The sequence below is a fragment of the Caenorhabditis briggsae genome, assembly GCF_000004555.2.
Source record: "Caenorhabditis briggsae complete genome, chrX, whole genome shotgun sequence".
In the NCBI taxonomy this organism is placed as follows: domain Eukaryota; kingdom Metazoa; phylum Nematoda; class Chromadorea; order Rhabditida; family Rhabditidae; genus Caenorhabditis; species Caenorhabditis briggsae.
Window position 1 is genome coordinate 19,598,594 of NC_013491.2, and position 14,828 is coordinate 19,613,421.

The 14,828-nt window shown below is 34.5% G+C and overlaps 1 protein-coding gene across 1 annotated transcript; it reads right to left on the reverse strand.

Annotated features, from left to right (window-relative positions):
• Positions 1–4,993: 4,993 nt before the first annotated feature.
• On the reverse strand, positions 4,994–8,953 carry Cbr-twk-23 (the record flags this gene model as incomplete). Its single annotated transcript, XM_045240612.1, has 11 exons — positions 4,994–5,140; positions 6,010–6,155; positions 6,199–6,289; positions 6,335–6,509; positions 6,786–6,895; positions 7,372–7,454; positions 7,501–7,620; positions 7,669–7,834; positions 7,879–7,936; positions 7,980–8,133; positions 8,929–8,953. The coding sequence occupies 11 exons, from the start codon at positions 8,951–8,953 to the stop codon at positions 4,994–4,996; spliced, it is 1,275 nt and encodes a 424-aa protein (XP_045093548.1).
• Between the last annotated feature and the right edge of the window lie 5,875 nt (positions 8,954–14,828).

Here is a 14,828-nt window from a genome sequence, read left to right on the forward strand (position 1 = left end):
CTTATTTAGACTTCCGGTGTTTGGAAAAATCAGCTTTTCGTGGAATCCCCAAAACTAATCATTGAAATGAATCTTTATTGTTATTGAAGTATCGAAAAATTGAATTTGCTGCAAAAAGTTGAAATACTAATAATACGGGTCAATAAGATATTGAAAACGTGTTTTTGAGTTGATTTATACCATTTTCAATAGCGTGGTGCTCGGCTGTCAAGTTCCCGATTACTTCTAAAATTTCGTAAAATGTGAAACCTAGATTGAAAACTTTGCATTCACAGAATTTTTTGAAAGTTTCTAGTTTTTCAGTTTTTTGTCGATTTCTCACTTTCATCTGTTATAGCCCCATTATAGAACCCTACCATATACATTCACTTCGAGCTCAATTATCTCTGATACTTTGAAAGGTATCAAAATATTATAACTTGAAAATTATTTATCATTGTATCACCAATAGTTTACCAGTTGACACAGTTATGATATCTGTCATGGGGACCGAGATAATTGAGCTCACAATTGACAAAATACAAAATATGAAAGTTCTTAATTTCGAAAATTCGAAAGCTGGCCTAATATCATCCATGTGCCTTTGAAATTTCTACATTGTTTGAAAATAATCGTCATATTGCGGTTTTCGGAATAAAAATAGAGGAAAATTGATCATCTAACAAGATGAAAAATTGTCAAAAATCAAGAAAAATAGGCTAAAAATAATTATTTATAAAACTAAGACTAGAAAAATTAAAGGCGCATGGAACTTAACGATAAAAGACAACTACAAGCTTAATTATCCCGATTCTCGTGAAAAGGTATCAGAAATTTGTCAACTGATAAATTATTTATCATAACATCAACAATATTTTATCAGTTGACAAACTTTTGATATCTCTCATGGAAACCGAGATAATTGAGCTCGAAATTAGCAAATTGGCGAGCTTTCATTAGAGCAAATACGATATTTTATGTCTTTTTTTTTCAATTTCAATTCTCTCTCAATTGTCCAGTAACACTCAAAACTTTGGTATAAGATTTTAGATTTTTGTCACAAAAAAGTAAAAAAATGTGCAGGTGAAACAAGAAATTAAATTATGTGCCTTTCTCTCCTTTTCTGAAAAATATTCAATTAGTCCAGAGTTGTTTTTTGTTCACCAAGCGGCTACAAAAATACGAAAAATGAAAAGGACAATATATTTTTGTATGATAGACCCCTTAAAGACACCTATCATCACAATAGACGGAAGTTAGTTGTAAAAGGGTCAAACCAGTTGGGAGTTGGCAGTATGGTTCTTGTTTTTTCTATCAAAGTTCGAACAATAAATTGGGATCATAAATATGTCAAATAAGTCTGAAAATAAAGTCATTGCCTACATTTTACATCCTATGGGTAGGCATTCCAACCAAAACAAAAAATATGTTACCTTGTTTTCATGAAAACCCGTTGGATTAGCTAAGAGATATCTTTAGGGGAGCGATTCGCCAATAGATAAAAGAGGTATTTTTCATTTTTATCGGCATAGTAGAGATCCGATCAAAAATTACTCGTAATGAAACATTTTTTCCTTTAGAAAGATAATGGAAAATGAGGTCAAATAGGAATGAGGATTTTTTTCAACGTGTGTTCTGTCGAGCGTGACCAAAGAACTTGATATGTGGAGGAAAAGAAGATATATTGAAAAATATGAAACGACCCTCATTGCATCTTCTAGAATTTTCCATAATGTCACTAAAATTGATTGGCTTTTTTAGTCAAAAGCGGCAAAAAATATTGAGGAAAGGGAGAATTTTTCTGGAACAAGATGATAGGGAATGAGTCACCAGACGTTTTATGAAACATTTGGCCAAAGGATCGGAACAGCGAAAAAGAAAAAAGTATATGAGAAAGTGTGGTTGTGTTGTTCGAGAGACAAGTTGATTCATAGAGGATTGTCATGATATTTTTTCAATGACGACAGTCGGAGGGGGGAATAAACAGACGAAAAAAAATAGAAGAAAAAAATGGGGAGCGAGGAGAGTTTACAGATTGAGAGAGTTAGATGAGAGGAGGGAAAATAAATATTGTTGTTGATCAGTGACTAAGATAAATATTATGATTCTTCAAAGGAGTAAGAGAAACAATGTGACCTAGATTATAACTGGCAGTCTTTCTCAACAAAAAAAAATACTAAATAGAAAAAGGTCAATTAGACATACAAAAATGTATTTTTCCTTTGATTTTTGAAAATTTTAACAATTCTCAGTTTTTCCGATCTCTTTGAAATTTCTGGTTTGTATAAAACCGCCTGACATTGAAAACTTTGCATTCACAGAATTTTTAAAAACTCCTATTTTTCAGCGAAAACGTGTTTTGGAGTTGATTTTGAACATTTTCATGGGACTGGAGCTCGGCTGTAAAGTTTCAGATCCCTTTGAAAATGTTGGAGGGTCTGAAACATGCCAAAATTACATACTTGCGACGGGCCTTTAAGAAGTTGGTCAAAGGACCGGCCCGGGAGGCCCGGAAGGCAAGGACAGTCGGCGCCAGCTTCAAAATTAAAAAAAAAAAACTTTTTTTTTCGAAAAAATTTGTGTATAGTATCTAATTTTAAGCTGAATTGTAAATATTAAGTTATGCTTAAACAAAACTAAAAAAAAATAACGTTTTTGCTGACCTTTTTCCGAAGTTGGGATCGAACTGAAAATTGCATTTTTTTTTTGAAGCAAAATAACAAAAAAAATTTTCTGATAAATTTCGACAAAACAAATTCCTATCCGGGCCCTTTTTTTGTTGAAAATGCCTAGTTTTTCAGCTATTTGCCAACACCTGCTTTTTCAACCGTTTTCAGTTCAAAAACGGGCCAAAAAGGAGTGTTTTTCAAATATCGGCCAATAGCTCAAAAATAAGAATTTTTAAAAAGTCCTCTAACTGCGAAGTTTTTGAAATAGGCCTGCTGAACACCGTCCAAATATTCATTGAAAAATTGATGAGCTCCAACTTACTAGAAGGGTTCTAGATTCCTGAAAATGGTCAAAATATGCGAAAATCGGCTGAAAAATAGATTTTTGTTTATTTCAATTACCGTATTTCCTCTAATAGAAGCCCATGGGCTTCTATTTTTCAACCACTTCCTTAAGGTGGGCTTCTAATAGAGAAGGGGTACAATTAGAGGGTGGGCTTTTATTTTTCAATGATTTCTTTAAAAAAAATTGTTTATTCAAAAAATCAAAAATTCAGAAATTCGACAATTCGGAAGTTAAGAATTCTAAAATTCGTTGTTTTAAAAAATTTGAAATATTCTTTCTGTAATTCTAAATTTCAAAATTTCAAATTTATGAAATTCTGAGATTCTAGGATCTCAAAATTCAAAATTCCGGAATTCGCTCCGGAAAAAAGTTCTAAAATTCTAAAAATCTGAAATTCCGAAATTCCGCTTTTTAAAAATTAGAAAATTTAGAAATAGAGACACTGTCGAGTTTTAGAATCGTAGTTCTAAAAATTTTGTAATTTTGAATTACCCTATTTTTTTCTAATATAAGCCTGTGGGCTTTTATTAGAGGTGAGCTTCAATTAGAGGGTGGGCTTCTATTTTTCGAAGCATTTCGCGGGATGGGCTTCTATTCATGGTGGGCTTCAAATAGAAGTGGGCTTCTATCAGAGGAAATACGGTAATCGTTTCTTCTTTCAAGTTTCACTAAATAGAAAACGTTCTATGCGTCAGGTAGAAATTCAGAAAAGAAGTTGTGACTAACTCGTCTCTCGAGAAGTTGAAAAAGAAGGAAAGAAAAACTTTAGTTGACATGTTTTGGTGTCTAAAACTTGAACAGCGTCTAAGTTTCGCTAGCGATCTCTTTTTCTTCCTATTTTTTCCCCATCCTGTCAAATTCAGGAAAAAAAACGAAGAATAGCATGTCGGAAAGAAGACAACTTTTCTCCTCCTCCTCTGCTTTTTCCTCTTCTTTTTCAATTTTTTATTGAAACGGAACAAACGAACGAGGATGAGTAGAGGGAGAAGCTGCATTATTGTTGTTCTCTTGAATAACGAAAAATATTGAATAGTCCGGATTTTTTCTTATTCTTTAGTTTCTTCCCAAGACAATCGAGCATATGAAATTGAGTTAGAGAAGGATGTAGTCGACTGGAAAATCCAGAAAATCCAAGAAATTCCCCGTTTTTAGATTTTCTAGTTCTGGATAAATTCTAACTTTCAAAGAATTTATTTCTCTTTTCTGCATCATTCAACATCCTCGATTTCTAATAGGATATCAATTTTACATCACATCCGGTTTAGAGAAATATGTGTTTTCATGCCTTTCGGAGAATTCCGCGTTAAAAAAAATGAAAAAAAAATGAAAATGCAAGGAGCGGCGGCGGCGGCTCTTTTTTAACGAACTTGTATTGGTGCGAGAATGATGTGCAAACATCTTAGAAGGAACAAGCACAGTTGAAATGTTCAGTCTCAATTTAGTACGATTTTATTTTTACTAACTACTGAAATTTATTTTTTAGATTTAGCCAATCAAAAAATCAATCGACAAAAAAGTGTTTTGAAAAATAATGGGAGATAAAAAAGAAAAGAAAAACAAGAGGTATAATAATAACATAGTGAAGATCAGAGATCAGGGACCAATGCCATGAATATCAATGAGTCATAAAATTAATATAGAAAATTATTATTATTATTATCAATAAATATCACAAATTCGGGCGGGAAAAGAAGAGAGATATAAACGGAGAGAGCTTTGGAAAGGGTTATCATAGGAATTTGAGGAACATAGAGGTCAATCAGAATAAAGTGTACACAGAATACATACCGTTCCACTTTGAACCATTTTATCTCGATTTCTGTGAAAGACATCTAAATTTTGTCAACTGATAAAATGTTGGTGATATTATGATAAATAATTTGTCAGTTGACAACCTTCTTGTATCTTTTAAAAGAAACAAGATATATAAGCTCAAAGCCGACGGTCCGGAAAGCATTCTATTAAAGAATTTTTGTTTAATGATTTCATCTATGGTAAATCAAGCATCAATATTCGGGAAATTTCCATCCGCATCCAGTATGCGTGCCTCTTCCTGTGGACGCATCCATGCAATCGCTGGAGCACTCATTTGACTTGCTCGTCTTTGTTTTTTTGCCGACAATGGTTTGGAGCAATAGAAAGAGCCCTGAAGCAAGGAGTGGTATTTAGCTAGGGCCTGATGTCATGGGTCAAACATTTTTTTGCGGAATGCTAGTTGTTATGGTTAGTTTGGTTTGTTTTCCAAAGAAATATAAATTCTTTGATGCAGATTAGTGTTATTAGTTTTATGAAAATCTAAATTGAGAAAAATTTGAAAAAAAAGCTTCAAACCAATGCAATAAGGTATGTTTTAGCATCCAAATGCAAATACATACAGCACGGGTCAATGAGATATACAAAACGTGTTTTTCATTTTATTTATTTTGACTTTTTTTGAAGCTCATATCTCGTCTACCAAAATTCCGATCGGTTTGAAAACTTTAAAGGGTGTAAAATAGTACTAGATTAACAACATTGAATTAAAAGAATTTCTCGGAAATTTCTAGATTTTCAGCTATGTGCTGATTTTTGAGAGACATCACTTTCTCGCTCTTTTTGTATTGAAAATGTGACAACAGCAGTTGTCTTTCAGAAATCGGAAAAAAAAATATGAAAAACTAGTTTTTCAAAAAATCATATAAACGCAACGTCTGTAATCTAGGTTTGTTTTGCACCTTCCAGAAATTTCGAAATGATCAGACACGCGGCAGTCAACCTCCAGACTTCTGAAAATGGTCAAAACGGCAGAAAATCAACTGAAAAGCATTATTTTGTATATCTTATTGATCGGTACTGTGAATAGTGTTAGTTTTTAAATTATTTTTTCAACTCAATTCGAAAACTCAGCATAAAGCTAACAGGTGAGATTATAGCCAAGTTCATATTCAAACAAGCAAACCATAATCATCCAAAGCATCTGGTAATAGGGGATTAGGTAGGTTATTACAGCAAACATGCAAAATAACCTACACATACATCCATCTGATCCAAGTCAATACTTAGATCAATCAATGGAGGATCGTGCTCCAGAAAATCAGTGAAATGCCAGGGGAAGATGGGTAGAGTTGGTGGCATTTTGCCGTCCAGCGCGTCGATCACAGTGCGGTCCCAATTGATTTGGTCTCAAATTTTCACTTTACTTTGATCGATTATGGTAAAACTCACTTATGAGATTTTCCGACATTCCCACTCTTCTACAAACCGTACTAATGAGCCCACCCATAGAGAGTCGTCGTCCGCCAAGCCAAACAGTAATCTAAAAAACATCTTCTTTGGAAATTCAAAGACTTCGGCAACAAACCCCCTTCACATTTGTAACCTGTCTACCAGCATAATGCACCAATCGGAAAACGTCAGCAAGCTGTTCGACCAGAGCTGTGGTTAACCATAATCCAATGGTGATGTATATCAAGGTAGGTAGAAGGAAGTCCATTCGTCGAGGTACAATATCTCCGAGTCCAATAGTTGTGAGACTCCTAAAAATGTTTTTTTTTTGAGATTTTGGCGAAATGTTACCGTATTCCCTCTTATAGAAGCCCACTAAAACTGTCGAAAAAATAGGCTTCATAATCTCGATTCCTGTTAAAAATACCCAATTTTTATCAACTGATAAAATATTGGTGATTGTATATGAAATAATTTTATCAGTTGATAAAATTTTGATGTCTTTCACAGGAATCGAGATTATTGGGCTTAAGTGTGACGGTTTGGTTGGGCTTCTTTGAGAGGAAATACGGTAAGGGATATCTTACATGTAAGAAAAATATACACTGTCGAAATAGGTCAATTGGTTTTCCCATAATGGTATCACAGCAGAGCCAATGGCGATGAATACTACAAACAGACCAGCAACCAGCATGACCTCGAAATTTTTTAATTTTCGGTTTTTCATAAATATCAATCTCAATATATGTATATCAAAGATATCAATATTGTGTCAGATGATAAATTTCCGGTGATACTATGCCAGACATTTTTTCAGTCAACAGATTATTGATATCTTTCATAGCAACCGAGATAATCGAGCCCACGATGCACGTAAAGTGTTGGCGTTCATCAGAACAAATAAGTTTTTTGTTTTCCTGAACCTCCTTCCTCAATTCCACTGCATTTCAATACTATTTGCGCATCAAAACTCAAAATCTCAATTTTCAATGACCGATCCGGTGATCTTTTCCTTTCTTCCCAAAACAAAAGAATCTTCCTCTACATTCCATCTCATGGAATTTGTAACCCGACACTCATTCTGATCCAATGACACCCTCTCAGTATTTCTCATCAGTAACAATAAACAAAAAATTTTTTTTGTTGAGAACAATATCTAGGGACCCAGCTTACCTCCGCAATTTCTCTTAGAAGATGTTCGTCGCTCTGTTTTTTCAGCTCTCGCTTTGAAACCTTCTGGACCAGTGCCATGATAGCTGAAACTCATTTTTTGAGCCAAACTGGTTGTTCAGGATTACCTACCAGTTTTTGAAAATCTTCCTAAGTCAGCGATTGTAATCAGAAACAATGGAATACCAAATGCCCCATAAATCATCAGGAACACTTTGCATTGTTGAGTATGTGGAGTCACATTACCGTATCCTAAAATAACTTTTTTGAAAGTTTTAGTTCTAAAAAAAGGAATTATACCTATCGTTGTCAATATTGTGAATGAGAACAACACACTGGATGGAAAGGTCCATCTCTTTGGAACAACTTGAGAAGGCTCGTTGAAGATTAGATAATTGTCTAGTGAAATGTGAAGATTTGAGATGTTTCGGAGGAACATTCGGAGGTGTTCATTGATTTCGGCCACCTTAAAAATCTATCACGAATTTTAAAAGGTTCAATCAAACTCACATTCTCTGTAGTGGCTAGTTTCGCTATCACATCTTTTTTCAAATTCATTGCATATTCTCTAAAAATAATAGAGTTTGAGATCCAAAAATTTCGGAACCAACCGTTGCTTATCATGAAGTTCCGTTTCATTTTCGCCTTCCAACTGATGGAACACCCAAGCACCGGCAAACACATAGCACACGACAAAACAGTAGAGTGCCAAGTGACCAAGTGCGATTCGAAGCACATTTCGAAATTTCATCCAGGCGCACTTTGCTGAAAGATAACTGGTATGGAAATTGGTTGAAAAAGATCTGATGTGTTTTTTTCGAAAAAAAGCTCATAATTGAATTTAGAGCCGTTTTTATACTTGAACTTTGAGCTTAATTACTGTACATGAACACTATAAATGCCACCAAAATTGTCAATTTTGTGCCTTTGCATCTCATTTCTTGTGAAAGACATCAACTATCGGTCAACTAGTAAAATGTTTATTATAGCATAACAAATATTTTTCCGTGAACTATTTTCAATATCTTTCATAGAAATCAAGATAAATTAGCTCAAAATTAAAAGTGATCGAGGGGTTATTATATTAGCGTGCTCACGGTATATTGGTTTCTATGATAAATTTTATAATATGCATTTTTTAATATTATCACCAAATTCATTAGTTTCTAAAATTTTGGTTTTGCAGAAATCAAGGCAATCGAGCCCAAACTACGAGTCTAGTCGGCTCTTTTCAACTTTGTGTCGATTGATCTCGGTTCATGACAAAGATATACAAAAGTTGTCAACTATATAGATTTTTGTCATGATATCACAAGCATTTTATCAGTTGACACATTTTTGATATCTTTTACAAGAACCTAGATAATTGAGCTCTAAATGGACAAAGCGGTGAACTATCACGTGTTTTACGGTAACTGCTTTTATTGATATTTTTTGAAGCTTGAAAAAAACTACATGAGAGTTTTTAAGAAACCAAATCGAATTTCAGAGTTTTATCAAAATTAGTTAATTGCTACATACTCAATCGGCTCAACTATGAAATTTTAGAAAATCCCAAACCCATAGATTCCTTCTTCTTGCCCATATTTTTGAAAACTTGAATATATAGACTAAAGCCGCTGGTCACAAAAAGTCGAAATGGCAAGGTGGACGTCTAGACCTCTCCACTCCAAACAAGAAAAAAATTATGAGCCCCTCTCAAAACGATAATGGGTGGAGATGGATATAAAAGAATACAAGGGAGTGGGATTTGATGAGGGCTGGGGGGATCGAAATAGCAATTTATGAGTGGTTTCTATAGAAAATTGACCATTTTTAATACTCCTCTCTATGTCTCTCTTTTTGTTTTGCCTCGGTGCCTCATTTTGGCTCCGAATCTCGAAAATTTCGTTTTCCTTTTTTTCTTCAAATTTTTCAGGCAACGCTTGTTATTTTGACAATACGACAATGAGAAGAGGGAGCAAAGTTGGGGAACGACGTTTTTGAAAAAAAAAATACTGAAAGTACTAGAAGGTTTTTTTTGGAAAATGTTGCCCATTTTTAACAGTCACGTGGTACAAAAATGGAGTTTATGTAGTGCTCCAAATAAAACGAAAGAGGAATGGAAAAGGAAACTAGCTTTTTACGTCAGGCTCCCAAGAAAATTGAATCGAACTTTTTCGGAACTCGGAAATAAGTATGAAATATCGTTTGCGGAAAAAAACGCGTCTACTGGGAGAGAAAGAGAGCCCAAAACTTACAATTGGAAGTGTTACTGGTTCTAGTAATAGTTGAATTAGCCACAGATGTTTTGTGGGGAATAGATCGTCTCAACCCGAACATCTTGAACCAAGTACAAAAACTGACAACTTTTGTTGCTTCCGTTTTTGTCAGTCCGAAACAAAAAGTGGGTGGAAAAATGAGGAAGACGGAGGAGGAGGAAGAGTGGGTTCTTCTTCCTAAAACTGCCGGCAAAAAGTCAAAGTTAACATAATCTCATATGAAAAATGGCGCGACACGTTTTCTTTCGTCCTTTCGGTGGTTTTAAACACTCTTCAAGGCAAAGAACCTACTTTGAAGGGCAATTCTAAACAGAAAGAAAAAACTTTTTCGCGAGGTTTAACGCCCGCGAAGCTTTCTCATTAATTTTTTTGTTTCTAGAGTGCTTTGTTCTCTTGGAGGAGAAGTTCAAAAGAGGGCAACCCCGAGAACGCTACTTTTAGGGGGATTTTTTTGGAAAGCATAGTGACGTTTTTTTAGTCTGGTGCTCTATTGGACTATATAATTCGATTTGAGAGTTTTTGTTTTCTTTTTTGCTGTCTAGAAGAGAAAAAACAAAAGGACGAGGCAAAGAAAACCCTTCAACCACTTCCTCCGACTTTTTCATTATAATTATGATCAGGAAAATTCGGAACGGAATTCGGGATACGGTGGATTCCGAAAATTCCATAATCTTTATCGTCGGAATATTGTTATATTCCGATGTTCCAAAACGTTTTAAGCCGGAATATTCCAAAAATCTGAATTTTCTAAAACTGGGATATTCCGAATGTCCAAAATCTTCGAAATCGAAAAATTCCGGTATTCCGTAATTCCGAAATTCCAAAATTCCAAAATTTTGAATTTTCCAAAACTGGCATATTCCAAACTTCATAAATCTTTGAAATCGGAATAGTCCTATATTTCCGAAATTGCAAAATTTTTAAAACCGGAATATTCCGACATTCCAGAACTTCGAAATACAGAACTTTTCGACATTCCGAAAATCCGAATTTTCCAAAACCGGTATGTTCCGAAATTCTGAATTTTTCAAAACTGGCATATTCCAATGTTTGGAAATTTTTGAAATCGGACTATTCCGATATCCCGAAATTCCGAATTTTCCAAAACCGGAATATTTCAAAATTATAAAAGTCCGAAATCTTTTAAATTGGAACATTCCGATATTTCGAAATTCCGAATTTTCCAAAAGCGGAATATTCCGTGATTCGGAAATTCCAAAATTCCACATTTTTCGAATCGGAATACTCCAATATTACTAAATTCCGGAATATCCTAACTCCGAATTTTTGTCATTCCGGAAAATACCGCGAATAGGCCATTGCGAACACCTCTGCCTTTAACCACATCCTCTGGCTTTTTCATTATAATTTTTTGGAAAAAAATTTCTATGACAGAACAAAGCATGAAAAACAATAGACAATTTTGTCCATTGATTTCCTTTCCACTTCCTTCTGAAGAAAAATGTTGCAGCAGTTTTTTTTTTCGAATTCAAAACACGGATTGGAAAGAGGTAAGCAAGTTCAGCCAACCTAGGAAAATTGGTGTATTATGTATTATCCTCTAAGAACTTTATTTCCGGAATCATGTGTGCCCCTTCTCGAAAAAATTCGGTTTTCCGGAGTTTTCGAGAAAGAAAAATGAGTTGGCTGTATGTGTATGTGTCCCCTACCACGATGCTTCTTGCAATGGACGACGGTAGAAGTCGGTTTTCCGCTCGGTTGCTCTAAGGAGGCTCGCGGAGCTCTCGGAGCTTTCGGAACCTCCTGAGCACCCAAATCCAGTTGAGTATAGTAGTTAGGTCGAAATCGCATAGAGACGGTGGGATAGAAGGACGAAAAAAGTGGATAGAAATGAAAAGAAACAAAAAATTTTGAAACGTTCACACGATATAATGTAAATTGATGCCACTTTTCCTCTCCCTGCCCCTCACCACTCAAGAATATTCTCTTGCACATCTCCATGTGTCAAAAATGTAGAAACTGCTGGAAAAAGGAGGTGTCATTGAGAGCAGTTTCTTTGGGAGCATCGAAATACTGGTTTCGTTGGTTGAATGAAAAGAATCGGTTTGCAAAACTGTTGTTTGCATGACCTTTTGGAGCTATTCAGTCGTTTTTTTAAAGAAAAAACCAGGAATGAGACTTTTGCTCTTGAGGGGCTTTGTTTTAATAGCACCGTTGAGTGGGACGTTCTTGCGGTTAGATTCCTAAAACGAGGCTTTGAAGGTGAACCTGGTTCCCAGTCAATTCTAGATGTATACTTAAAATTTACCTCACACAATTACTAAATCGCATTTTGCCAAAATTTGGGGGAAGCTATTCAATTGAAAAACAGAACGAAATATAAATTTCTATTACTCCTAAAGTAAAAAACTATTTCTATACTCGAAGCTCAATTTCCATAAAGCCTTGAACGGTTAATTTTGAGCCCATACAGTATCAATAAAATATACAAAATCATATTTTTAGTTGATTTTGGACATTTTTCCATTTTCAGGAGTCTGTAGCTTGGCTGTGAAGCTCCCAAACACTCTCAAACTTTTGGAGGGTGTCAAACATACCTAGATTAAAAACCTTGCATCTACAGAATTTTTAGAAAATTTCTAGTTTTCAGCTATTTGAGGATTTCTTGAAGACACCCCCTTCTCTGCCTGTTTTTGTATTGAAAACGTGAAAAATAGGTGTCTGTCAGAAATCGACATAAAGCTGAAAAACTAGGAATTTTTAAATAATTCTGTGGATGCAGTTCTTAATGTAAAATTTTCAAAAATATTGGAAACATGACAGCCGAGCTCCAGACTCCCGAAAATGGTCAAAATGGCAGAAAATCGACCGAAAAAATATGTTTTTGCATAACTCATAGATCGGTACTGTCTTTAAAAAAATTAGAAAACATTGCAGTCAATTCTAGATGCCTAATTTCAATTTACATCACAAAATTCCCAAAATTGCTTATATAATTTTTAAAAATTTTACGATTGAGTAAATCATGAGTTCTTGATCAACTTCACAAAACAATTCAACAACCTGGTTCCAAAATAAAAAAAAAACGAAAAAAGAGTTTCTCAACAAGGAAGAGTGAGTTTTTTGTCTGCTCAACCACCACGGCCATCATCATCATCATCATCACCCCCGGCCATCACCACCAATAAAACGCATTTTTGTGTAATTAGGGAAAGCTGGTCCCTTTAACTTGAAAGAAAAAAGAAACTCGACTCAACTCGCACTCTCTACGATCAGAACAGAACAAAGAGAATAAAGAAGAGAATCGAAACTTCAAAATTTGATTATCAATCTATGACAAGTTAAGAGGGGAAAAAACGTTGAAAAAACTTCATGAAAAATAAGTGAAAAATGTGAAAGGCACACGATTTTAACGACGCAAAGTGAGTGAGACAAACTCACAAACTGAGATTTTTGAGACTTTAGGGGCTCTTAAAAATTTGCGAAGCGTGATAATTGGAGCATGTTATGCTCTCAAAACTCCTGGAAGTTGGCCTCGCGCGGCAAGTTGAAAAAGTCTCTTCTATAAAATATAAAATTTTTACTGGCTAGTGAGATTGAAATAAAAAAAGGAACACCAAAAATTGCATTGTTCTCTGGTTCTGAAGAGATCAGTAAGAAAAAAGAACAAAAAGTTCATCGCGTGTCCAGAATACGGAAGGCTACCCAAAAATAAAAATAAAAGAAGTGTAGTCTAAGCTGACAGCGACCAAAAAAAATGCTCGTTTCATCTGAAAAAAAACACAACGTGAAAAAAGTTTCTGGGTTCGGTTAGCACTTCCCGAAAAACCCATAAAACCACAGAGAAAAGCGGTCATTTGAAACCGGGGCCCGCATAAAAACTCATTTCGCACCACAAAACCCCAACACTAGATCCGAAATTCACACCCATAGTGCGTTGTTTTATAATCACTATCGGATAGGGTAATTGGGTTTATGTTGATCAAAAAACTGAATTCAATCAAAAGTTTGTTATCGAGACAAAATAGAAATTAAGAATGTTATTACAGCCATAACGTAGCACCAATTATACAAAAAAAAGTTGATTTATACAAACGAGAGGTAAGAGACAGTAAAAAAACCAGGACAACTCGTTTTTGAATTTTTAAATTACTAGATAACTGTTGAAACGATATGATTTAAGTCTGTATTAGTCGATCGATATTTGATGTTGCTGGCAATAAGTTTGCTAAAGTAAAACACGTCTCCAGCCAGTTATAGAATCTGTTCCGCTTTCAAACTTCTAGGAAAGTTGAACATGAGAAAAGGAACGCCTCATTCTACTGGTAGGACTTTACTGGTCAGGACTAAAGTTTTTGGAAGGAATTTGATTTTTTAATTCATTTCGATTAAGACATCAACGATCCAAAAGATTTGGTTCCAGTATCGATGAGTATACCCTTAAGGCTTTAGAACACCATCATTCACCTACACTTTCAGCTTAATTATCTCGATTCTTGTAGAAGATATCGGAAAACTGTAAACTAATGAATAAATGGAGACATTATGATTAATATTTTATCAGTTGACAAATGTTGAATATTTATGATAGGAACCAAAATAATTCAACTCAAGTTATGATAATAGAAAATATTTACATAAAACCGAATAAGAATTTGAAATTTCCAGTTTTTTCAGGTGTCCTCAGAAAGAAGCTTCCAGAAACTATGTCATATTAATTTTGGATAGTTCACAAAAAGTTATGGATAGTTCACAAAAAACTAGAAATCTCAGCATGACTTACTCATCCCCCTTTAGAATAGACGAAAAAACAGTTACCGGAGTTCCTCTTATTTAGAACAATAATAAAACTTCGAGCTCAATTATTTCAATTTATATAAGTGATAACAAGAATTTGTCAACTAAAAATGTTAGTGATACTATGAAAAACATTTCACCAGTTGACCATTTTTTGGTATCTCTCATAAAAGCCAAGATAATTGAACTCAAAATGCAAGTAGAGGGTCGCACTTTATTAAACCATATTCACAGTATTTTAAAACGCCAAAAACTACGTTTTCGGAATTTCCTACCATTCACTTCTAGAACAAACTAGCAAATCAAAAGAACCTGATGAGCTGATCTCTATAAAACTCATTTATCAATATTGTTTTCTTTTTTGTTCTTTTGTTTCCTCTGGAGCAACTGCTGTCATTTTTTATATTGCCTTTTGTTATCACACAGTTAGGGAGCTCTCCA